The sequence below is a fragment of the Manihot esculenta genome, chromosome 15 (genome assembly GCF_001659605.2).
Source record: "Manihot esculenta cultivar AM560-2 chromosome 15, M.esculenta_v8, whole genome shotgun sequence".
Taxonomy (NCBI): Eukaryota; Viridiplantae; Streptophyta; class Magnoliopsida; order Malpighiales; family Euphorbiaceae; genus Manihot; species Manihot esculenta.
The window spans coordinates 2,227,861-2,254,763 of record NC_035175.2 but is presented as its reverse complement, the minus strand read 5'-3'; the positions used below and the strand labels follow the sequence as shown (position 1 = coordinate 2,254,763).

The 26,903-nt window shown below is 34.1% G+C and overlaps 3 protein-coding genes and 1 long non-coding RNA gene across 5 annotated transcripts; 2 read left to right on the top strand and 2 right to left on the bottom strand.

Moving 5' to 3' along the window:
• Positions 1-522: 522 nt before the first annotated feature.
• On the top strand, positions 523-7,068 carry LOC110602188 (5'-nucleotidase SurE). Of its 2 annotated transcripts, none has more exons than XR_002485930.2 (10): positions 523-870; positions 1,137-1,231; positions 1,895-1,959; positions 2,367-2,410; positions 2,701-2,778; positions 2,937-3,090; positions 3,689-3,865; positions 4,459-4,518; positions 4,606-4,807; positions 5,852-7,068. XR_002485930.2 is itself a non-coding variant. In XM_021739643.2 (10 exons), the coding sequence occupies exons 1-9, from the start codon at positions 722-724 to the stop codon at positions 4,714-4,716; spliced, it is 933 nt and encodes a 310-aa protein (XP_021595335.1). In that variant the 5' UTR covers positions 526-721; the 3' UTR covers positions 4,717-4,735; positions 5,852-7,068. The 2 variants fall into 2 exon arrangements, 1 of the variants encoding a protein (XP_021595335.1); XM_021739643.2 differs by having other exon boundaries at positions 526-870; positions 4,606-4,735.
• LOC122721940 lies at positions 6,429-7,507 on the bottom strand. The gene is made up of 2 exons (XR_006348788.1): positions 7,308-7,507; positions 6,429-7,119 (listed from the first exon to the last, which is right to left on the bottom strand). It is a non-coding gene; the product is annotated as an uncharacterized LOC122721940 (long non-coding RNA).
• Positions 7,508-16,987: 9,480 nt separating this feature from the next.
• LOC110601167 lies at positions 16,988-20,313 on the top strand. Its single transcript, XM_021738204.2, has 7 exons — positions 16,988-17,245; positions 17,530-17,647; positions 17,968-18,056; positions 18,157-18,203; positions 18,302-18,390; positions 18,906-19,039; positions 19,421-20,313. Exons 1-7 carry the CDS (start codon positions 17,141-17,143, stop codon positions 20,114-20,116), a joined length of 1,278 nt encoding a protein of 425 aa, XP_021593896.1. The 5' UTR covers positions 16,988-17,140; the 3' UTR covers positions 20,117-20,313.
• Positions 20,314-22,451: 2,138 nt separating this feature from the next.
• On the bottom strand, positions 22,452-26,449 carry LOC110600777 (heat shock 70 kDa protein 8). Its single transcript, XM_021737643.2, has 2 exons — positions 26,245-26,449; positions 22,452-24,367 (listed from the first exon to the last, which is right to left on the bottom strand). Exon 2 carries the CDS (start codon positions 24,363-24,365, stop codon positions 22,647-22,649), a length of 1,719 nt encoding a protein of 572 aa, XP_021593335.1. The 5' UTR covers positions 24,366-24,367; positions 26,245-26,449; the 3' UTR covers positions 22,452-22,646.
• Between the last annotated feature and the right edge of the window lie 454 nt (positions 26,450-26,903).

The window sequence follows — 26,903 nt, the reverse complement described above, 5'->3', positions numbered from 1 at the left end:
GCTATTCAAGTTTTAAATGATGATTCTTGTGAGGATTTTTCTAGCTATAGTCTTTTAATTTTGAATTCTAAATCTCTAATTAGAGATTACAAATATTATTAGATTTTTTTATATCCATCACGGTAGAAATTTGTTTGCTCATAAACTTGATGAGCTACAGTTTCTTTTGCTTATGATGGGAGTGAAATTCTTGACCTTCTTTTTTTATTCATTTAGTTCACGAATAAAGATTATTATTAAAAAAATTTTGCTTCTTTACTTTTAACTTTAATAATTTAATTTTTATTTTATCTTTTTATTTTACAATGCTTAAAACATTTTTAAAACCTTTAAAAGGGCAACTATCGAAAAGATAAATTTAAAAGATTCAATTTCAAGAGACAAGTTAGCCATTTGAACCAATTTGATATTTTTATTTTATCTCCGTATTCTTAAACATATATATACTACTCTTCGTTATGGGAGAGAGAATTTTCATCGATTTAAAAAAAGAAAAAGCAAGAGAATATTCGCACGCCAATGGGCTGCCATAATTGATTAGCATCTGAGAAGGGATAAAATAGAGGCAGCGCGTCGCTAACAATTTGTTAACTCACCAGATACTTTCATTATTGGTTTTGGCTTTTGCAAAACGCCCTCTTCTTTCTTTCTTCCTCCCATTCTCAAGTGTACTACACTTCTCTCTCAGCATCTCTGTTGCTTGTCACATTTATCCGCAGAAATGGAAGATACTTCCGTTTTGAACTCCAATCAGATGCCGACGATCGTGGTCACCAACGACGATGGTATTGACGCACCAGGACTCCGTTCTCTGGTTCGCGTCCTTGTCTCCACTCACCGCTTCCACGTCCTGGTTTGTGCGCCTGATTCGTACGTTACCTTTTCTTTCTTTATCCTCATATACACATATATTTTACTTTCTGAGGTGCTATTGCTCGATTATGACTTCAATTACAGTATTCTCTTTATACTAGGGAATGATATTTATGTAATTATAAGCTATGTATGACATTGTTGTACGAAAAATGTTTCAGAAACTTTTTTTTATGAAGAATTTAAGTATTGCAGTTTCTAGATTTTATGTGCTATTTCGAATGGATTGATCACTGATATGATGTTATTGGTTACGATTCCAGGGAAAAATCCGCCGTCAGTCATTCTATTACTTGGCGCCATCCTATATCTGCTAGGCGAGTAGATATTGAAGGAGCAACAGCCTTTGCAGTTTCTGGTTTATTTCTCTTTATATACGCCTCATCTAAGTTAATTCTCGTTTAAGTATTAGGAGCTAAACATGTGTGAACTTTAACTGTTTCCAATTCTTTCCTGATCGTTCTTTCGCATGAGAGTTTCTTGAGACTGATTTTGCACTCTCAATAGTGATGTTTGAAACACTTCCTCATAATATGCAGAAAGCTATTTGTTTAGTGGAATAAAAGCCTTCAGAATGCTGAGCATAAGCAGTTGTACAACTAGTAATCTTTTAGTGATCGTGTACAGTTATCATTATTCTGAGCGCCTTCATATATTAACTCTGTCAAGGTCGTGTTTATGTTCTGCTATTTTTTTCGCTTTCAATGTAGTTCATTTATGTTAGTAGTGAAAGAAAAGTATGAATTTTCTCATGAAAATTCTGCCTTGTCTTTTCAATTTCCCTGGAGTTCATCGACTGACCCTTGAGCTTTTGTCTTCTCTGAGGAAATTCTTGAGTTGAGAGGGATGATCCGTGCCCTAAGAACACAGGCCATCAATCCATTACTGCCTGTTGTTTCTAGATTCATCTTGAGTAATTATAGATTATCAATCAACATCTGCAGCTTTTACTGATAAAAATAGTTAGATTCATTTTAAGTGATTTTTCTATAAATATTGAAGCTGTATATGCATTTTGCAGGCACTCCGGCTGATTGTGCTTCTTTAGGAGTCTCCAAAGCACTCTTTCCGTCAATTCCTGATCTGGTAGCTCTGTGATTTAATTTGTAGTTATGAAATCTGAATCAACCTACTGCTAGAATGGATTTATTTAGGATTATAACTTTTTTGCTCCCATTTTTGTATATAAATCCTCTTCTTCTATATTGTTTTCTGAGCCTACAAAATGGATTGTATGGTTTAATTTTGATAGCTCAGGATTTGCAATCACCAATAACAAGACAATATTGCTCCTTAATCTAGACTTCTCATAGCTTTCTTAGTTTAGTTGGCTTTGTTGGACATTCCAAGACTTCTCATATCTTTCTTAGTTTGGTACACTTTGTTGGACGTTCTGTTGTGCTGAACAATATATTTATCACATCCTACATGTTTAGGTTGTTGATCAGCTGCTGTATGAAGGTGCTAATATAATTTCCTATTTCTTCATGCAGGTAATCAGTGGTATAAACATGGGGAGCAACTGTGGCTATCATATGTTAGTGGCTTAAACTTCTATGCCTCTCTTATTTTCCTAATAAAGTGTTTCAGCTGCTGAATTCCATTTCCTCACTGTAGTTCCTTCCTTCGCTTCCTCTCTTTAGAAGTGAAGATTTTTTAAGCAAAGAGAATAGAAATTAAGTTTGGGGGCAGGAAGCATCTCCTAATGTTAGGAGATCAAAAAAGATAGTGTCCTTGTAACCACTAGGATGGTAACTTGCCATTAATGTATCTTTGTTTTAGTTATTTGCCTGGATTATGCTTAGGGATCCCTCAATAAAATTGCAGTGTTTACTCTGGTACTGTTGCTGGTGCTCGGGAGGCCTTCTTCAATGATATACCTTCTATCTCCATTTCGTATGAGTGGTATGCAGACATATTTTTAATTCTTATATCCTGAGCAGTATGAAGGATTTTGTTCCTATTAATTATTTTACATTTGAATTGAACCTCAGGAGTTGTTATTGCTCTTTTAACATGCAAAAAGGGTAATTTGTTCTCTCATATGGCTTTGGTACCCGCAGGGTTGGAGGTAAAAGCACTATCCAGGACTTCACACTTGCAGCTGAAGCTTGCATACCGATCATAAGTGCTGTGCTTGTTGAGATTAAGAATCAAACTTATCCTTCACGCTGTTTTCTGAATATAGATTTGCCAACAAGTGTTGCTAAACATAAGGTAAATTTCAGTAAAATATTATGGTTCAAGGATGCATTTTTAGCATTGACATTTCTTTTAGATGCATCTTCTTTTCATTTCAATATTGGTGAATAGTGATGGAAACATATGGCAGAATAGGAAGCCAAAACTTTTGAGGAACTATTAACAGAAAAAAGTGAAAGAGATCTTTTAAAATAATTAACCTCATTTTGTTGAATCCTTCCTGCAGGTTGACTAAACCGTAAATTCAATCCTGTTTGGACATATTCTTTTATTTATTTATATATTATTTTGTTGCATGGTTCTGAACCAGTGGAATTGTCAGTCATTAACCTTAAATATACATGCATGGTGCGCTTGCACATGTAGGTTGGATCTATGTGATTCTTGCTTTTTAGCTGACAGTCTGCTGATCATATTAGTAATTTAGTATTATGTTTCTTGGTGGGATATCTGAGGAGGAAAAGGAGGGGTGGTATTTCAAGCCATTCCATTTGTATTGTTTTCTTTTGTTGCATACATTCTAGCTTAGTAGCTTACTATAAGGGCATTAGTGATTCTATTAGGCAACTGAAACGTGGTTCTGAATTTTGGTTGTTTCTTGTGCCTTTATAAGGGTTATAAGCTGACTAAGCAGGGTAAGAGCATATTCAGGATGGGGTGGAAGCAAGTTACTTCTGGAACTGAAGGAGGGAAAATGTTATCAACAATGACAATGGACACAAATGCAGCTGTGCAAACAGAAACTGGTGCATCAAATGTAGCCCAAGAACAAATGTGGTTTAGAAGAGAAGTGGGTACCTTCCTTTATTAAATGGTTATCCATTTATTCAAAAGTGTTTTTTTTTATATACTTTTCTTCTCAATTTGATATCCTTGTCATATTATCACTATTGTCTGCAATTTTCTTCTAAAGCTTAATTTTTTTCCTGGACAATGATGGGTGAGATTCTTTGTCATTTGGGATAACATATTGCAGTGTTCTCCTTAACCTTCATCACTTTTTTCCCTTTTCAGATTTTCTTTATCCCTTTTTCTTTTATCCTATGATCAGTTTCTGCTCATATTTGGAAGGGGAAAAAAATCCTTCTCAATGAAGAGAATTGAATTAGTAAAAGGGGACACATAGAGTATAAAATCAATTGAACAAGGATTGATGTTAAACTATTGAACTGTTTTAGTTTGAACTATGTGTTTTTGGGTATATAGGAAAGAAAATACAGTTGATTTTGGCTACTTGTTATGGATAGTTCAGATAACATGCTCTCATTAGAAAGACACTATTTATAGGGATGTTAAAATTTCTAATCCTTCTTTTTCACACTTTTCTTTTTAAAATGCTGCATTCTTGAATTTAAGAAATGTTGGGCCCTTCATTCCTTCTAGGTAAAGGGAGCGCAAGTTGATGATACTGATACCGATCACAAATTTCTTCAGGAAGGATATGTGCGTATCTCACCATCTTTGTTTATATGTTGAAAGTAATCGGGACAACATTGTATATAATTAACAGAATACTTGTAATCCTTTCAGATTACTGTAACTCCCCTTGGTGCCCTCTCTCAAGTAGAGACTAGCTGCCTAGAGTACTTTAATGATTGGTTGCCACGCACGGTTGACCTCTCATCTCCATCAGCCTTATAATGCTGGGACCCCTCACGTGGTAAAACACCATGGCATAACCTTGTTCGTTTCATTTATTAAGGCTTGACTATACGACATAATAAAAGACGATGTGAGAAAATTTTCTATTTAATTTGTTTCCTTATTTTGAACGAATGATCACTGTTCATGAATACCTTAGTACACTTGTATGTTTATATACCACTTTCACCTTTGTTTCTCCATCTATTATTGTGATTATTGTGCTCACAAGTCACAATACAGTTATTTAGATATTTGTTTCATAAGCTTTGTGTGAGCATCGAATTAGGTCATTGTAGAATAAACTTATTGTCATGTTTGAAAATGTCTTACAGTAGCAGAAGAAAGAAGATAACCAAAAATTTCTCTCTTTCCATCATAAACCTGAATTGGATAAAAAATTTGGATAAGGAATAAAAAAAAAAGCAAGAAAGTAGCTGCCATTTAACATATATAAATCAAGGAGACTTGTAAGTCATTTAGCACATCAACCATACAAGATTTTGCACAAGGCAATCTGTTACTAGATGCATCTATAGAAAATTATTCAGTAAGTTTGGTGACTGAATATTTAGATGTCTGCCAGTTGATTCAGGATGCTGTTATTGTTACTGACTGTCCTTGCAATAGTGTATCATACAGGAGCATTACTTCAGAATGAATGAGTTAAGTTTTGGATCAAACATAGCATAACATGTTTTGAACGGTCAAAATGGATGGTTTTTTCAATGAGTAATTATTATTTATGAAGAAATAAAATCCCAACCATTCATTTTGAATCCAAGGTTGAGATTGATTAAACATGACAAGTCATATTTGTACAAACATGAGAGGATCTGTATCCGGATAGGGAGAAAGTATTAGGTATCACCTTGATTCCATGTACATTTGCATATATAGAATGGCAGATCATTTATAAAGTCACACTATTATTAGTGATTCCGTAAAATGCTTTACCCATATGCCAGAGACATGTTTTTTCTAAAACGTAACTAATCACAATATAATCGGTTTGTCATCCACATAGTAATTTTACATGAAATAGCAGGGACACTAAATAATTACTCCCAGATAGGAGCATTGTTTGTAATTTGTCTACCTTTTTTCTGGCTGAAAAATTGTTAAATTTGTGCAGAACTGTTGGTTCGGGGCTAATTGAAAGGCTTTTCAAGGCTGAAACACTGCTGAAGAATTTCTATGGATTCCTATGGAAAGGGGAGAGTTTGTCATCAGTTACCGTCTCCTGCTTGCCAGGTTTTATATAATTGCACTCATTTTCCAATTAGGAATGTCATAAATTCCTATCCAGAAAAAGTGTCATAAAAGCTTTATGGAACTCATGATTTCTGATTTATTGAGAAGCTTTTCACCAATTTGATAATAACTCTTGCATTTGCTTTCAAGTTATTGCAAGTTCCAATAGAACTCGATATGTACGGTGGCCAATATAGTCATTAGTGTTGCTAATATTTACCAGCTTTTATATCACCGAACCTATTAATGAAGTCTTTTAGAATAGTTCACAAATATAATTGGTTTGGGGGTCAAATGTCACTAAAAGTTTTTAATTAATAAATAAATGGCTTTATTCTTTTGAAAAAGAAAAAAGAAAATTATGATCATAACTGACTCGAGTTATACAAAACTATTATAAATACCACAAGATTCTAAACTTTTTATTATTGGAAGCCTTGAGAAACTGATAGTGGCATGAAGAGCAACCTCGTCAACAGATTAATGTTCTCCTGCTGACTTCTTATTTTTTTATTGCATTAGAAAACCCGTCGGACAACAGAGCTGCAACAGAGCTACAAGCAACAAACTTGAACATAATAAAAGCCTAACAAAGCATAGGAACCCACAAAGTCCACAACCCAACATTCAGATTGGACACGTTGCAAACATGCAGGTACTCACTGCCACAGATGCCAGACTCACTGTGCTGTCGCTTGCCTTGAGAATCATGCACAAAGTCAAAACCGCCCAACCAAGCTTGCATTAATAGAAGAAGAAAACAAGCAGAGCAAACACGCTGGGAAAACAAATAGAAACAGGCACAGCCGCAAAAACTGTTCAAACAATCATTCAAAATTGACACTACAACATAACAACACTTCAATATCGCTCATTGACCCAGCATCCATACAAACCATAGGCTTCCCACTCTGATCCGGGCAATCCAGAATTGTCCATGGCATGAAATGAAGAAGAGTGTTGGCTCATGACAGTTGCAGTCTATAATAGTCATGGATCAGTTTTAAGGAGACATCATGCTCTAGCGCCGAAATATTTACTGGACTCCAGCACCTCCATCAACACCAGCGGCATCCAGAAAAAAGAAAAAAAAAGAAACCCACATCCAAACCACAGATCCATAAAGTCCTCTCCATGGAAACCCTGGATCTGTGACAAGAAAAGAAAACACAACTAAAACATCAACGGAGGCGAGGGAAGACCATTGCCGAAAAGCCAACAAAAAAATAAAAGACAAAAAACTTAGGCAGGGGATGGGAAAAACCAGAGCTTAACTAAACAAAAATAAAAGGCGGCGCAAGCAAAATAAAATAAGAAGATTGCAATTGCCGGACTACCCAACGGCCTTTTCCCGGTCGACTTCTCTTCTTTCTCCCTTTCTCTCGCATTTTTCTTCTTTCTTTATTATTATTATTATTATTATTATTATTATTTGTTTAAAAGGTGGTTCTTGTGCCGACACCGACCATACTAGACTCAAATGGTTATAAATTTGAAATAGCAACAGTTTCAATTGGTACCTAATAAAAAAACCGATTTTTCATATCAGTAAGGGTGATGTAGGTTTCTTGTAGCATGTCACGATTACCAGCACCTACCTAAAATATATCCCAATATGAACTAAAAAAAAAAAAAAAGAGAGAAGAAGAAGAAAGACTTGGAAAAGAAAAGGTTAAGGGAAAGCTTAATGTAGTATTGTTTAATTAATTTCTGAACAATTAACGTGGTATAGATTTACTCTTGTTTTCTGTTTGGGTTGTATTCATCTTTGTAGAAGATAGAAGAAAATTTTCAGTTTTTCTTTTAGTACATAAATAATTATTGAAAATTCAGTTGTTTGTATCTGGAAAGCAACTCTTGAATGGGAATAATATTTGTTAGGTAAAGACTAATTCCATTAATTTAAATTCCTTAGCAGCTTTTTCAAAGTTACGTAGATTTTGTTAATTCTAAACGTGATGATACTTGGGGAAGAAAATTGTTTCCTGATGCAATACAATTATAAAAGTACCCAAAAACTAGTGTTCTTACATTTGGCCAGTTGCTAGACCAGAACTAAATGGAACAGTTGTGTTTTGATTTTATAAGAATTTATTGAAGAATTGGAAAATCATGTAAGTTGTCCCATCCATTCTATAGTTTTCAAAGGTCAACTTCAGTAGGATATGAAAACAAGAAACAAACTGCTATCCCCAACTGCTGAAACTGACAAAGCAACAATAATTAGAAGCTAAAATAGAAGAAGATTAAAGTTGCCCTTCAACCAACGCCTCTTAATTAAGTATTAATCGCGTTTAGAATTTTAGAACAAAGACAATATTAGGGTAGTTAGGGCCAGGTAAAAGTTAAAAAGAGTGGGGAAAAAAGGGGAAATAAAAATGAAACCAGGAAAGTGATGTTCTAGTATAGTTTGTAACTGAGATGACAATAAACTTAAGAGACAAAAGTAGAAAACAAAAAAACCTTTTCACCAGAGTATAAAGAACATCATAAATATTTTATGTACATGATATTGACTGGACATCTCTCATTACTTTCTGTAAATTCTATACTGAGTATACCCCTTCATTGTTTTGATGGCATTGAAGGTGCATTTGATTCCACTAGTATTGACCATAGGACGTGAACATCTTCGTAGGGGCAAGATTTCACATCCTCATATAGAATGTATATCCCTCTTCCTGAGAAATTTTAAACAATTTCTGTTAACAAAACTGTATACATTGCAGGAATTTAAGGAATCCTTTTAGAATTGAGAGAGAATACAGTTCATTCAAATGGAACTAAAAACAGATTAGAAAAACTTGGAAAGCACATTGGTTATAGATGAATGATATGTTAAAGAGTAATCAGAATAGAAAGAATCAAAGAAATGTTGTCTATGTTTGGTCTTGATTTGTTTATAGCAATTATAATATATCAATGTCAATGTGAACTAGAAAACGGGGGAAAAAACAAGACGTAATGGACAATGAAGCAAAATTTGGTGATTGCTGGGACGATTTTATGTTCGTTCTCAGTGAAGGCAAAAAAGGAGAGGGATGAGAGAAGGAAAAGGAAAAAGATATTGCATAGCTTAAGAAGTTTAAACTGTGAGCAAAGAGAAACAAGCAGAGATTAGCACCCTAGACAAGATGCACAAACTGAAAATGCAGCTAAGTATACTAGTTGATGAGAAAAACATACTCTTTTTAGGAGTTGAATGCAGACGAAACCACAGCTTCTTCAATGGAGAGAGGAGGGATTGCAGCCACCCCATTTGGAGAAGTGGGTGTGGCTCATGTAAGTGAGAGAATGGGAGGGAAAAGGGGGGAAAAACAGAAAAAACTGTGTAGTTTGCTTAGACAAGGGTGAACTTAATAAGGCCACTGTTGCTGAGACAAAAATTTCACATTCCCTTGCAGGCCAATCATGAAATTCACACATTTTGGGTATTGGTGCAAAGTCATTTTCAAGCCATTTTTCCCTTGCAGTTGAAGAAGTAAAGCCACCCCACCAATCATCTGTGCTTTATACACTTCCTATGCCAAAATTCCCCTCCCCATATCATTTTTTTTTTCAATTCACTCACTTCCCTTTTGCCTGAAGCTTCACTTTGGTGTCGTCAGCATTGTTTATAGGGTATGTAGCAGAGTGAGACACTCGTGGGGTTCTTTGTGATTGAAGTAAACACTAGGTTGTAGTGAAGAGTCTTGTACAAGTATCTGAATCTCCACCTGTCCCTTTGGGTGCCTTAAAAAGTGTATCGGGGCCTTAGTGGAAAGTTAAGACCTCTTCACTGCATTTAGAATGTTCCAACGTTTCCCTATAATCAACGTAGAAGGAGATTATACGGCCGATCAATGGCTTCTCCATTTCGGCATTATAGTTTCTTTGAAAAAAAAATGAATTTTAACTTTGGAACAATTTTTAAAAAACTAAAAAATTACTATTTAATTTCGAAAAATCCATTAATTAATTTTTTAATTTTAAAAAATACTTAAATTTTTAAACATATCTATTAATTAGTGTTTTCATTAATTTTAACATTTAAAATGCTTATTAATTTTAGTAGTTAAGTATTATAAAAAAATTTAAAATATTTTTAATTAATTAGTAGAATTTTTACAAAATTAAAATACCAACTAATAAATTTTTTAAATTAAAAAATTAAATAGTAAAATATTTAATTGTTAAAATTAATAAAAAAATTATTTTAAGTATTATAAAAGAATTAATTTTAACATTTAAAATGCTTATTAATTTTAGTAGTTTATAAAAAAATTTAAAATATTTTGAATTAATTAGTAGACTTTTTATAAAATTAAAATACCAACTAATAAATTTTTTAAAATAAAAAATTAAATAGTAAAATATTTAATGATTAAAATTAATAAAAAAGTTATTTTTAAATTTTTTTAAAAATTAAGGAATATTTTAATTTATTTTTTAAAATTAATTGAGTAATTAATGAGTTTTTTAATAGTATATTAATTAAATAGTAAATTATAAAAGTAAAAAAAAATAAAAACAAAGTTGTTTTAATAGAATGTTATGATTTTATTAGAAAATCAACAAACATTGATTATAAACTCTATAAGTTCTGTAATTTTAGCTTCATTTCCAATGAAAAATATTATAAGATGGGTGTCTCCCACTTCGTATAAACAATGTGATCACCGTCCAGGCCATGGGTGGGGTTAGCGTATTTGATTCAAATTAAAAAAATTAATCGAATCGAATTAATTTAAAATTTTGGTTCGGTATTTTTATTTAATTCGATTCGATTCGGTTTTTAATTTTAAAAATTTCGATTATTTTAGTTTAATTCAGTTTTGATCAGAAAAAAAATCGAAAAAATCGAACCGAGCCAATTAGTGATAATAATATGTTATTTTTAATAATATAGATAAATTAAATCATATTAAAATTAAAATATTTTAATTAAATTTTAAAATATTAAAAATAAAGGTAAAAAATAAAAAATTTATTAAAAATTAAAATTTATCAAATCGAATTGAATCGAACTGAATCAAACCGGTTCAGTTCACTTTGATTTCTAATTAAAACGATTCGATTTTTATAAATACTAAAATTTTAATTTTCAATTTATTCGATTCGATTTGATTTTAAATTAAATCGATCGAATAAAAACCCTAAACCATGATCCTTCTCTGTGTTTACGGATTAGTTATTATTATTATTATTATTATTATTATTATTATTATTATTATTATTATTATTATTATTATTTAAACTTGCATTATATATAATATCACATGTGTGGTTAGAATTAAAGGGGTAGTACATATACTGATCAAATCTGAACTTGTTATTAGAAAAATCTCTGCAAGCAATTAGATATCTCTAATTGCTTGACGATCATTCTTCCTGTTCCTTTGGTAATTTCTGATAGAAAAATAAAAATATAGTGTCAGAGTCTCTCTTTTTCTTTTTTTTTTTTTGTTTTTTTTTCACAGTTAAGTATTTTTCTGATTATTTTTATAAACTGAAATTAACTTTTATTTCCAAACGACTCAAATCTCATTGATAAGGAAGAAACTATTTCCATTTCTATATTTCATCAGTTAGACTAATTTTATATAATTAAATATCATCTCAGACGATTTTAAAAGTATTTTTTTTGAGAATCCTGATTAATATATGTTTTTATTAACTGCACTGATTTTTTTTTTTTTCCCTTTTTAGAAACTGCACCGATTCTTCTTGGTTTTATTTATTATAATTTAGAAGCCGAGTAGCCGATGAGATTTTCAAAGACCGAATGTTAACAATTTTTAAAGGTTGGGCCTATTCATAGTTGGACTAGAGTAGAGTACCTACATTTCCATTGCAGTTCAAGCCCATCTGATTTCCCCAAATAGTCTGTCAAAGGGACGATAAGCTAATTATGAGAATAGGAAATAGCATGGTTTACTTTTTTTTTTTTTATCAAATACGTAAAGTCTCGATTATTTAAGTTTTAATCAATTATACTGACCTACATAGGTTTCTGATTTTTAATAATAAATAAAAAATTAACATTCTTTTGAAAATTACTTAGCATTAGTGCAATTTCATATCTACTCCAAAGAGCAACATCCCAATATAAAAAGTTACATAGTTTTTTACTAATTTAGAAAAAAAAAAAAAAAGGGCAGAATCTGTTTGTGATATTGCATGCAGATGCAGTGAGCAGAGATCTCATCTTCAACATATCTGTATTCTGTATGAATGTGAATATTACATCATTTTAAGTTTGAAATTTTAAATTCGTACGGATTTGCACAGCTAAATTATTATTGAAGCAAAAATTCATAGAACCCTCTTTAAAACTAGTTATCCAAATCCAAATACAACAATTGGCTACCTTACAAACACATATGATAGATTCCTTTTCCTCTTCAGTGGTAGGGTTTCAAAACCACATCCTTAGTTTTTATAGTCAAATCCTGAATTATTGAAATTTGATAATTTTAAGTTGTTACTGACCTCTGACCCTCATCTGAAACATTTACCACCACCTTAGCTGTATTATTGAAACTGAAACAGTCATAGTTTCCAAAAGGGATCTTCCCATTAACATTAAACTGTTGCAGCCCTATTATTTAAAGCTGGACTGGACTCTGTCTTCCTGATCTTCAGAATCTCTTACACTATAATGAGGTTGCAATGGTGGGACTCCGATCATATGTCTCTACAATTTCTCTCACCCCATATTATTTAAATTTATCCTATTAGATTCACAGTTTTGTAAAATAAGGAACAAATTATGAAAATAGTCGTCCTGTATATGTTAACTTTATACTCAAACCAGATTAGCAGTTTCTAATCCTAAGAGCTGACGAGTTAGGACCACATTTAGATTTTTGTCTCAATTCTGATTTGATTTTATATTTTTCTAAAATTGGATTGAACTGACCACAATCAGTTCAGTTCAATAATAATTTTGATCAATTATGGATTTGACATATTCCCATAAAAAACTAAACTAAAACTATGTCTATCTACTTGGACTTGAATGAAAAGCAAGTCAATGCCATAACACTTGTGCATAAGATAAACCAAGCCTATGGCAACCATCAAAAGAAAAAGAAATATTCATGTCAAGATTAAGAAACTGACAAAAAAAAAAAGCATGGTGTTAATATTTTGAATCTTAATTTCTAAAACGAGAAGCATTTACTTGTGTGGTAAGAGATGAATGTAACAGTTTACCTAATTCCACGACAAATTAATGTCTAATCACTTGACTGTTACATATTCTTCTTTTTTTTAAAAAAATTATTTTTCTTATATCAAATCAAACCATTAATCCCACTACCCAAATCAAAAAATTAAAGCTAAAAGATTATATAATAATTACAAACATTACTTTTACTTGAATTATTGTCTGATTTGATTTTTTAAAAACGAACCTGTCAACCACTCATTTTTCATCGAGATATGCAAGTATCATTCCCCACCCCCAAAAAACCAAAATCCCTTTCGGTAATCCCTGTTAACTGTGTAAATGATGGTTAAAAACTTTAAAAGTAAATTTTAAAATTAAAAATTGTATGACTTGTATTTCAACTGCCACTACCAATAACTCATGATGTCAAAAACAGAGCAGTGGAAGATAAGAAAATGAGGCTAGTGGGGGGGCCCATTAGGGTTATGGGTCCCATGACTGAAGCATATGATGAGATGAGGTGTTGGTCAAGAAGACAGCCTACAATTGAGAAGGGCCATAGATGATAGTTCCCCATTATAAAAGCTGCTGCTGTGGTGTGCTCGCTTTGCCACCTTTTTCTAACGGTTCCTAAAAATGTATGCCTTCACTTCTCTCCAATTTGCAATCATATTTCCTTTTTCTTTGTCTATCGCCTTTTAGCAACGCTAACCCTACTTCTCCCTACGGTATACAATGTGAATAAAAGGTTGGAAAATCTTGTTTTTCATTTGAAATTCAATTAAGAAAATGTTTTATCACTTACTCTTAATCATTACACAAATAATCTATATGAAATTTGCGAGTTTAATTTAAATTACAATAAAATTTTTATATTTTTTGTATGGAATATGCAAAAGTAATTATATGCATTAATTAACTTCCACTATACGACAAATGGGTTTTTCTTTATTTGAAAATATCAGCATAATTTTGTGAATAATTTAAAACATAGAAATTAAATAGGAGATATATTGTGATGATTTTGAGTCCAAAATCTCCGTGGTAGTGGAGTAGCTTTTTTCCTGGTTCAGCTTTGCTTTTTTTTGCAGCCACAATATCATTATTAGTCAATTCTTTGAACCTCATCAACAAAAAGTTGCATCATCACAGGAAATAAATTGCATTTTTATTATCATTTTTATTATTTTACAGAACAACAAATATAATATAATTATATGCGAGCAGATGGGAAATTAAATGAATGAATTAGGAAGAAAAATAAAAAATAAAATATATATATATATATAGAGAGAGAGAGAGAGCAAATGAGAAAAAAAGGAAGAAAATGGTATTATCTCAGAAGCAAACTTCTGCATGGGCCTATTTCCATAAAGACAGTCAGCATATCCGTTTTCTCAGTTGTGTCCAAATGAGAGACAAACTGCTCACTGCCACTCCATTTTGGCCATTTGCCCATATCTCTTCCAATAATGCCCTAAAATAAATAATAATAATAATAAAAGATTTATTATTACTATAAGCAGAAAAGAGTGGGAAAGCAAAGCAAGCACTAACTAAGCATTATGCATGGTTTGAATTTTAAAGGGTAATGATTCAATCATTATTATATATTATATACAAATGGGTTATGGTTAGCTTAGATAATCTATACACACATGGATGGTTTTGGTTTTGGTTTTGGTTTTGGTTTTGGTTTTGGAGGTTTCAAATTTTGAAATCTAAAGACAAAGGGTGTGGTTGGTGACATAAAGGATTTAAGAGTACCAACTTTATTACAACTTTCGCCACGTGGAATTCACTATTCATGCATTTCATCTTCACATCCTACCTTCTCATCCATTTTTTACTCTTTCTTTTTCTTTAATTAATACTAATAAAATATTTAAAATAAAAACAAAGCCTTACGAGAATCTATTACATATTTGAATGGAGACAACCCAAACAAATCTTTCACTAAATAACTTCTCTCTCTCTATATATATATTTAATTAATTAATTACTACGATAAAGCTTACAATTTCCCCACTTGGAAATCTCTCTGTCTTACAACCCTAATTAAACTGCGTTTTTAATATTTATTTATTTATTTTAAAATTAAACTAAATCCCAGTTAAGACGATTATTGGCTTTTACACCCGCAATTAGTATATTATATTACATTATGTTCTGACACCTCAGATGAGATCGTGATGCTCAGCTTTTCACATTTTCGCTGGTAGTCACGTGCTCCATACGCGCGTGAGATAGGGAAATGTGAATGATAGTATGCGGTACAGGTGTACGTTATTGTGAGGTTTCCATGTTGACTTGGGAGTATGGGATTGGGAGTAGCTAGTTCCTCGCGTCGAGGCAGACTAGACGGTGTTTCGAGTTTCAATTATTGTGTAAAGAAAATGAACAAAATTTAATAATTAGAGGAAAGTTAGAATTATAAAAAAAAAAGTGGGCCACGTGGAGAATGTCTTGAAATTTAACGGTGTTTTTAGCAACTGGCTTCAGTTGAATAAATGCGAGAAAACATTTTAACTATATGTATTTTTATATGATATAGCTCATTTTCAGTATAATATAATATTTTTAAATAATAATATATATAATTATGGATATAAATTATCTGTATGGATTAATAATAATTAATTAGTAAATTAATATATTTAATAGCTTATTACTTTGGTAAAATTTTATAGTAAATATCAAGTATCTGCCGTAGCAATAACGTAATGGTGGGAGTTGAGGCTTTTTGTCTTGTGGAATTATGTGCTTCTCAATCTACTAATAGTATGTACACTTAAATTACACATTATACAGTAATCTGCCAGTAGACATGGAAGAAGTACGTAGGCGTAACAAAAACATCTCCTCACAAGGTAGAATTGGAATGGAGCGATGAATAGACTAAGTATACATTGGCAGCTGGGAGCAGCCATCTTATGATTATATATGCATGCAGAGATGGTTGATTAATTTCCCTGGAACCCTTGTTTCTCTTTTTCTGGGGAAACAAACAAATCAAGCTCACATCAAACCTACTACTGTTTTATTACACACAGCAAAGAAACAATTAATTTGGCCAACTATATATAGCCAAAACTCACTCACGTCCTACTATCCCGAAATATCCGTTCACGAGAGTCCTTTCCCAATCAATCCTTAGCCTCTGTAGTCTGTACAGTACTACTACTTAGCCATCTACTATTCATCCTTTCAACTTCCTCGTACAACTCTTGTTTCCTCAATATACTAATACTATTGGTTCATTCAATAAACCCTTCATTTTACTGTTGTAATTACTGTTTACAATAAACTTTATATATTAATTATTATTTCATTAAGCTGAAATTCTCTGCAAGACTACTTCATAATTATTTCATTTTGAATATATTAAATGAAAAAAAATTTTAAAATCATTCAAATAATCGTCTTAGTTTGAAATAGACAGATATTTATTGACCGAATATCCAATGATTCATTAATATCACAATAATAATTACAGTACTAGTAGTCTATTTCCATAAATAGAGTATTTCAATGAAGAGAATAGGGAGATTTTTTTCATATTTTTCTATCTTAAACAAGAGTGAAATTAAATGCATGTCCTATAACGGCAAACTGGGGGGGGGGGGGGGGGGGCAGAGAGTAATTTTTTTTTTTCCTTTTGGGTGGAAAGGAGAGAGAGAGAGAGAGTAATAGTTAATGAGATTATTAACAGGTAAGATGGCAGTAACGCTTTCCGTTGAGAATTGCTTGCGCATCATTGACTATAAGAAACCAAAGTTGACGTTGAAACTCTTTAAATATTTGTCCTTTACATAACGGCGTTATTCGCTGTCGTTCGCTATATATATATATATAGCCTATCCAGCTATCCTCCTCCATTCTCCGTCTATTCAAAGTTGCTAGTTTCCCTTTCAATTACTCTCTCTCTCCACTGCAAGGGGAGTTTTTAATGGTTGCGTGAAGAAGAAGTTTGGTATATTGGTAGTGTTTTATTGATATCGCTCAGTTTTTCTCGAAATGGGCAAGAAAGAACAGAAACAGCTTAGAGATCACAAGGGTAACGAAAGAGTTGAGGCTGTTCTCGAGCTTCTAAGGAAACAAGCTCCACTCACAGTGAAACAGGTGGGTTTTGTGTTTTTTTCCACTGTTCTCTGCCTCTGCATTTCCCTTAACTAGTTTTCTCTTTTCGTCTCTACAATTATGAGTTACCCTGTTGGGCTATGCAGTGCTTCTACTGTAGTGGCTGTAAATCTGCATTTTCAACTAATAAATTATTAATGTCTTCAAGTTTCATCAGCCAACATAAAGGCTACATATGTGCATGTAATTATTTGCTTATACTTGAGCTGCACTTCTCTCTTTGAGCTTTAATCAGTTTGATGTGTGATTCCTATATATTAACACAGGAGAAGTTCTGCAACAATGCCTGTGTAGAGCGCTTTCTGAAAGCAAAAGGTGATAATGTGAAGAAGGCTGCTAAGCACCTGAGGGCTTGCCTCTCTTGGAGAGAGAGTATAGGCACTGGTATTGGACCCTTCTCTTTCTCCTCTTTCTTCTATTCCCTTCAGAAAGCCTCGTATCAATTTGTCTGCTCCTACTCTTTTTTCACAAGCATCTGCTTTTCTTTTTGTTTCATTACGATAGAATCTTGCTTTTCTTTGTTTTCCTTTGAATATTGAGCGTTAAAGTAAAACACCCCGTAATCATTGATGCCCTCAATTATCTTCTAAAAAGAATAATGTTTTGATGCCCTTAATTCAAAATAAAGAACAAGTTAACTAATTAAAAGCAAATCCCTCGCTTTTTTAATTACTGTTTTATATATATTTTTTTTTTGAATGCAGAGCAACTGATAGCAGATGAGTTCTCAGCTGAGCTCGCTGAAGGAGTTGCCTATGTGGCTGGGCATGATGAAGAATCCAGAGCTGTTGTGGTGATTCTAAATCTCTCATCTCTCTCTTTCTTTTCTTCAATATGGAATCTAACTGAATGCACAAGCTGAGATAGTTTTTCTTTTTTGTCTTCTTGTTCAGATTTTTCGCATTAAGCAAGATTACCAGAAACTCCATTCTCAGAAACTGTGAGTAACCCAAAAAAAGCTACAATATTAATTTCCATTGTCTTGGGCTTAAATTATTTGCTCATTTCCTTCTTCATTAATTACTCCCTAAATTGCAGGTTTACTCGGCTGCTAGTTTTTACGCTTGAGGTGGCCATAGGATCCATGGCCAAAAACGTTGAACAATTTGTACTCCTCTTCGACGCAAGTAAGTCTTTTTGAGCATTTGGCCATATCGCCCTTCGAGAACACAAAAGCTTTTTTAAAGGTCGACGTACATTTAAGTAATTTTACAAGCTCTGCACGTATTGCACGCTTGTAAAGCAGCCTAATTAATGAGACCAGACAAGCAGCCATGTCGGAGAACCGGCAGGGATCTGAGATATTCTCGGACAATGTCCGGAGTGCCCCTTTAAGCATCACGTTCATGGCTCTCTTATTGGTCAGTTTTTGTAGGGGTATTCTCGGGAATTGAACCTCATCGGTTTTTATTCTCTCACAGAATCGGTCAATCTCTCTGATGGAGTACTTAGGATTTTGATCCTCACCAGGAGTACCCAGGATTTCCCCTTTTCTTTTTCTGCTTTTGCCGCAAAAAGCAATACTAAAATAATCACCTGCGCTGCTCGGGCTTTAATTAACAATGCATAATTGTGCTTTAAATCTCAGAATGGGTTTGCATAGTAATTAAATGGTTTTTTTTTCTGTTTATTCTAATTGCAGGCTTTTTCAGATCAGCATCGTCTTTTATGAACTTATTACTGGCGACACTGAAAATTGTGGCCGAGTACTATCCATGCAGGCTTTACAAGGCTTTCATAGTAGACCCACCTTCCCTATTTTCTTATATATGGAAGGTAAATTCAAATTCTGCCTAATTAGGCGGTGTTTTTTTATATCAACCAAAAAATATTTTTGTCCTCATTCATTATCTCCACCAAAGTCACTGTTGAAACTTGCTGGATCTTCAGTGCTTGCAACTGTTTGACTATAAGCTCTGCTTTTTTTGCATGAATTAGGTAGCTGGGCCATCAAGCTTAAAGTCAAATCTTATCTGCTTTTACGTTCAGTTTCCTGTTCATACACGTCCTCACGTGATTATTATCATTTCTCAAAAATTAAATATATACTTTATAATTCTATAAAATTAATAGTTCATGTACATGAGGAGAATTTTTATTTTTTTATTTTTTTAAAAATATATAGTAAATGTGATCATAAACTTAAAATGGATGCAGGGTGTCCGTCCCTTTGTTGAGCTGTCAACGGTCACTATGGTGGTATCGTCGCTGGACTTTGAAGAATCGTTGGAGTTCAGTGACTTCTCTTCCTACCCACGAGCCTCATCCCTTCGATTCGATCCTTCGTCAATCAAATCAACGGCCAAGATTGGATCGTGTTCTTCCTCAAGATTTTCCTTCACCGTGTCCCACCATTTTGACTCGCTCAAACCTTGGTACCTAACCTTGACGGACACATCGACATCCAAATTTGAACCTACCAGCCCCTATCCTCTGGGCCCGGCTTTAATCTCTCCTCTCAACGGTAGGTCTCTCTCCTTCGCATCACCGGCTGCCAGAACGCCACTCAGCACTCTCAACGGTGGAAGCTACGGCAGACCCACCAAGAAAAATCTGTTCCCATCAACTCCGCTGCCACAGCGAGTCACCGCGAGTGAGCCCATAAAAATTTCCCACCCGCGGACCCCACGGCCATCGTTCCTCCAATCACCGGCCATGTTTTTCAAGAAGGAGTGCCACGTCAACAGAAACGAAAAATCTCGAGAGTCGTTCTTCCCATTTTTGAAGTTCTATAGGCGACCGTATGATGAGATGATTTACAGGTCAAAGATGCGGCCCCCACTTGGTGGTCTCATCTCCATCGTCTCTCCGCATCTCAAACGTCGACACATGTCGGTATCGCAACGGTTCTAAGTGAAAAGAAGCCCATGCAAGCTGAAAGCAAGAGAGAGAGAGTACATAGGAGTGTTTTTTTAGTATTTTACTATTACACTAACTAAAGTGTGAAATGTCAATGGCAGTGAAACAAGTGCTAATAATTGATTAATTATTTGTTGAAATGATGCTTGATTAATTAATTAATTAATTAGTAGATGATTCATGGTTGTGCATTGATTGACCAAATTAATATTAAGAAGAGACTACGTGCGAGGTGGGTTGTGAATAATTGTGCACCATGTCTGATTTTGAGCTCTGAGACCTAAGACATTCAAATATAAATCAGCAAAAAAAGTCTACGTTTTCGGACGAAGATAGCGTGGTCGAAACGGAGAACACTGCATTGGAAATTTACTACCAGCAAAAACCATGCAAGCGTTGAAAACATTTCTCTTTCGAATCAAAAGCATTTGCTTTGAGCTTTCGAGTCTTGTATTTGTAATAGTATATTGTTAATGAATAGGCCAGTGCATATAGCTTTGTAAAATATAAAATAGATAAAAGAGATTGTTTCAACGTCGGAGAGTTGGTGGTAGGAATATGTGTCGTGTTTATGTTATTAGGGAGAATGAAGTAAAAAAGGAGCTTCTGATTCTAGTGTATGTATGCGTAGGTATGAGAGTATTGGGAATTGGATTCAGCATATGCATACAAATATAATAATTAGGATATTGTCGTTTAGGAAGTGTCGTTGAGGCATCAAGGTACTCTTAGTTAGAAGTGACGTTAGAGAGTTGGAGTTTTTCTGTTTGGACTGTGTCGCGTTGCATTGTTTTCCATTGGGTATTTGTCATTAGCTCGGGAGGGTTGTCAGTTGGGACAAAACTAAAGCTGTGATTCTAGTACGAGTGTCTCTGTTTGGAGTTTATTCTTTGTTGTTTGTGGGTATGAAAGTGTTTCTCATTAAGGAAGGTGGCTCGGACCAGAGAGAGAGAGTGACTACCTCTGATCTATTATTATTTTTTTTTCCTCAAAAACCTCTGGCTCTGATGGACACCGATTTTTGTGGATTTTGTTCTTGCTTTATGATGCACACAACCCAAAGAAACAACTCATCACAGAAATAATATCAACTTCTCAGTTAAAGGTCAGGGCACAGGACAGTCACAGGCTCTTTTATTTTTGTAATGCTTAATTTACTCAATTCATGTCCCTCTGTGGTTCTCTCTTACATCACTTAAGCTGGGTTCCGGAAACAATCTTTTTTTTTTTGAACAATCATTTTTCTCTGAGCTATTAAAATCGATTTTACCATTTGATTTGTAGTTAAAACCCCATCAATTAGCAAGAAGAAAAATTGTGCTGAAAATTAATAAATATCCATTTGAAGTTATAACGCAATGTTGTTACCATTAGTATTGTTGACCAACAGAATCAAGAACCTAAACATCGCTCTCATGGTAAGAACGAATCCCCACCCCCTCCCCTGACTTACATATGGAGAGAGAGTTTTCATTCCCTGTCACTTCTTTTCTCCCTTTCTAAAATGTGGAATTTTCCTCACCCTTGGGTATAGCACGAGGGCTTGATTATAAATCTGCTCTAGTTTGATTGTTTAGTCTTGGTTTTATGCAATGATATTGTTCTTTGCGGTGCTTTAGAGAGTTCAGAACTCTAAATTTTTACGATCGGATGGGCCTTGAGCCGAATGCAGTATAAGTAGAACTTCTATTTAGGCTTTTTGAAAATTTTGTCTTTCTTCACTTTATAATCTTTTGGGCCCTAATTCTACGAAATAGGGAAAATTTCCAATAGTTTGGCTGTCCATTTTGGCCACCGCCACTCGGTTTGGATTTTGAACACGGACCATCCAGTTAAATTTAGAGAAAATTATTATTAAATCTCTAAAATTTTAAAAGAATTTGTTCATTCATCCTCTAATTTTTAACCAATTAATACATTTTCATAATCTAAAATGCAACTATTAATGCTAATTTGTTCACAATATCACAGGAACCTAATTTGAAAAACATTTATAATGTTTATTTGGTACCAAATGGAATCTACCAATGTATACTAACAGAAACACTAATAGTTGCATTTAAAAATGTAATAACGTACTTTTTAGACTTAAAAATTATACTCTTAACTAATAAATTTCCTCAGAAAAAAAAAATTCCTAAAAAAAATTATTCAATTATTTGTGCATAGTAGCTGAAGGGTTTGCTGCCTTTACTGGTAGTTTGAAAGTTTGCCAATTTTTGAACTAGGAATCGTAGAGACTTTGTCCAGAAAACATCAGCCTTGTTGAAAAGGAAAAAGGAAATCAATAGGTCTTGGCAATTTTCAGTTTTCACCATCACAAGCAAGCAACAAAAATAGAGCTTATCATAACTAACTTCCGACCCACTAGATTGAAAGATAATTTAAATTACAACACAAACGAACATTATAAAGTTACATGAACAAGTTTTATTTCCTCACATTTTGCCAATATGTAACATAATGTCATTCTCACAAGCCGCTCTTCTTCCTAAATTTTGTCATCAGATCATTATCATGGTAATCACACCTTCTTGTGCACGGTAACTAGGTCTAGGGTAGACCCATAAGCCTTGTGCAAGGCTTCAGCGCACCAACCATGTCCATCATCAACAGTAGGCATCCTTACTTCCATAAAAGGTGCCACTGGACGTTCAGACCCTGGCATCAGTACTCCAGCAAATACTCTCAGCACATTTGAGGCATCAATGTCCATGCACACATTTATCTCTGGCACTCCTTTGGGTGCTGGAGGAATCCCTACAATCTTGAAATAGCCCAGTAAATGATTTTCTCCTACCGTCTTTCCTACGCCTTCATAAACAAGGATTAGTGCTCCCGTTTGGTTATCATGAGTGGTTGTAAAGGACATCTCTTTCCTTGCAGGCATTGTGGTATTTTGAGGTATTATAGGAACAAAACTGTTTCCGTCAGCTCGTATCCCAATGCCCAAAGGGGTAGCTTGGATTGTTAATAGATCCAAATTTCCAAAAGGATCACTGATTCCGGAAGCCACTGCTCCTTCAAGAGCCGCCCCACAGACTGCAGCTTCCAATGGATTCATTTCTTTGTAGAGTTCCTTGGTTTTACATGTATCCTTGACAAGATTTCTTATTTTTGGGATGTATGAGCATCCTCCAACAAGTATTACATCAGTCAAATCCTCTATGTCTACTTTTGAGTCTCGTAAACACTGCTTTATGAGATTCTCACACTTTTCAAACACCTTGGAGTTCACTTCCTCAAATTCATCACGTGTGATAACCTTGCATAACTTTTTCTCATTTCCCAAATCCACATCAACCTGAACACTGCTTTGGGAAGAAAGCCTGTGGATTGCATCTTGGGTTGCAACTCGAAGCAGGCCCATCAATCTGATCTCACTGATGCCATGACTCAAGAAAAGGCTTTCTGAATTTGGCATTACATGCTGCATCACATTCTGCAGGATGTCTTCACCTCCAATAGGAGCTCCTGCTAAGGCTTTAATCTGTGAAACCCCTCCAGCAGTAGCACTCACAGCAACATCGCAATATCCAGCTCCCATATTGAAGATTAGGGCATTCTTCTCACTTCCACTTCCCATGTTCTCATGCACGGTCTGTTGCTGCTGCTGTGCATATAACAATGCCACAGCTGTTGGCTCAGGCATCAGCCTGAGGACATGAAGACCAGCCATGGCACAAGCACGTTCAATCCGTGTCAGTTGAAACCTACTAAATGACACTGGAACGGTAAGAACAACATTTCTCACAGGCCGTTTCAACTGAACTTCAGCCATCGCTCGTAATTCCACCAGAAATATTGCAAGAACTTCTTCAGGAGTGGTGGATCTCCAAGCATTGTTTACCAATGATGCAATAAATGGGCGGACACCAATATCCAAAGTCTGTACCAAAAATGGAAGGTTTTTGCTTGCCTGAACAACCGGATCAGTGTCAACTCTACCAATCAGGCGTTTCACATTGAAGATTGCAGCTCCAGATAACATTTCATGCTCATGGGACAGTTGGTTACTGACTCCTCCTGAAGGAGTATCTTCCCTGAAAGATACATATGATTGCATTAATTTTTGGTTTCTAGTATTTTTAAGGAGCTCTACCTGGGAGCCATTCCAGACTGCAACACTGCACTGTGATGTGCCAATGTCAATTCCAATTGCAAGTTCAGGAAAAGCAGATGTAGACTTCTCCTCTCCTGTGGTTTCACTATCAGATGCCACAGTGTACTGTGGTTCCGCCATTTCTGCATTTTGATAAATATTATGGCAATGACAAACAACACTTCGTAATAATATAAGAATACATACCACAACCATAAGTTACGAAGATCAATGAAAGGAAAACATGAAGGACAAAACTGCAGTTCAGACCTTGACTCCATATTTTCAGAAATAAATAAATATATTAATGATAGTAGGGAAAAAAAACTTTAACGTTTCTCACTTCGTATCCTTCTCTTTCTCACATAAGGAAAGATAGAACACTCTATTGGCTTTATTTATACAAGCGAAATGCGATTAGGGACCTCCAAAAGATTCCTGTAATGAATCAGGCTAATGATGTGGGCCAAAAAGAAAAGGAGACTTGCCTAGAAAAATTGAAAGTATACTTCAGAGGGGAAAAGGGGAAAAGGAGATGCATCGGTAGATTCTGGAATATTGCATCAAAGAAAAAAAATTTCTGCTAGAGAAGGAGGAACTAGGAAGCCAAATGGAGATTCTAAGAAGCTACGGGAGATGATAAGAAGGGAAGGGAAGGGAAAAGAAGGAAAGGGCACACAGAAACTTGGTTAAGAATTCAGCAGTTTTTCTTGGGACAGGGATATTGCTCTGAACGGCAGAGTTCTCCTGGGCATTCTTTTCTTTCATCTTACCTGTTTTCTTTTTAATTTTCTTCACTGTTAGATTGGTATTGAGTCCTGGTAGTTGGTGGGAGTGCTTTGGCAATCAATTGAGCAATACAAAAATACTTCCTGCCCTACAGAATCTGTTCCCAGCTCTATCACTACCACTGAAAGTTGTCTAGACCAAGCTTATGAGAAGGCATATAACTCAATGCAAAAGAAACTTCTAAGAAAGTGCAATTATCTTCAGCACGTTTTGTCCACAACCAGATTTCCAGTGTCTAATTGAAGCCAGAAATGCACTCTATTGATTCTGTTCTTGTTATGCCACTAAATACACCTGATATACATTTGCCTAAGCCATCTCATGAATCTCGTACCTTTTATTGGTTAGACCACCACAACAGGCATCAATGGTGTTCTTCTATATATAGGGACATCACAAACAATTTACACAACATGAAGAACATGGCGCCCCCATTCGTCAAATAATAGTAAAAATGGTTCACTCACCTGGGTATTTCAACAAACACCTCTAAGGTTGTCCTAATCAAATCTACGGATACATCTCAAATGGTGAGACCCCCAGCCAAGTCATGTAAAGGGGTGAAATAAATATTAATAGCATTAGGCTTTCAAGACGCATGTATAAATGGTTTCATCGTGAATTTACCATGAAACTATTACTAAGTACATTTTCTGACAGACACCGATACTCCCCAGCAGTCTTGTTGCCATTTTGACAGACACCCGTAGGCTAGCCCCTTCTCTTTTTCTTTTTTGAACTCATTTTATGTAAAAAATTCAGTCTTTACTTAGTGTTCTTGCAGAGCAATATCTATAAGCTATCTACGCAGAGAAACAAATCGATGAATAAACTTCGAGAACTAACTCTAAAAGCTTAACGTACGTATTCTGGAGAAGTCATCAATATTCAAATATTGATACAGATATCAATATCCAAGAATTCGTTAAATGGAAGCAAAGTGGCAACAAAAAAGCGATATCACCAACTGAAAGGAACTTATATATGCTTGAAAGAATCCATCTTTTCGAAGACAAAGCAGAAGAAGAAGAACCCAATTTCAGAGATGATCATTTACTCCATTAGCAGTTATTAACTTATTAACTTACGTTGATTAAAGAAACAAACAAGAAAACAAAGCAAGGATCACTACTACATGGCATGACCAGAATATAATTGCAGTAAAACAAACGAGAAAGAACCGTGCAATTGAAGTTAAGCCCATATACAAAGATGAGAGAGCTCCACGAACCTGATACGGAAAAGCAAAATGTAGGAGAAAAAGGAAGTTGCTAATAAGAAGGAAAGAGTTAGAAGCTGCTAGATAGATTGCGTTAATGAGTCTGAGAGCTGTGACCTGCAAGGGACTAATAGTATAGAGCTGCTTCTCTTCTCAAGTTCTAGAGCTTCCTAGACCGAGTGAGAGCTTTTCAGAATTTTTCCTTTTTATTTTTTTGTCAAAAGAAAATTTCTTTTCTTATTTATAAAATAACAATTTTATTAATCTATCATTGGATGGCATTTGGGTTGCTGGACTTTGCATTTGGGCTTTGATTTTGGTTTTCTGGCGAATCATTTTTGACCCAAAGATGGCTCATTTATGGCCCATTGGGAAATGGCTCTATTTTTCCCTTTATACAAGTTAAATAAAAATTTCCTATAGTATTTAGGTTGATTTAATTAAATTACTCTTAAAATTATTATCTTTTTATATATATATTAATATATAAATTAACTATTATAATTCTATTTAATTTTATCTTATTTTTAAAATAATATCTTATTAATTATTAAAATATTTTTTTATATTTAATAAATTTTAATATATTTAAAATAAATATAATAAAATAATAATCTATAATCCCATCTAATTTTTATATGAATTTCATCACTTGTCTATATTAATCTTTA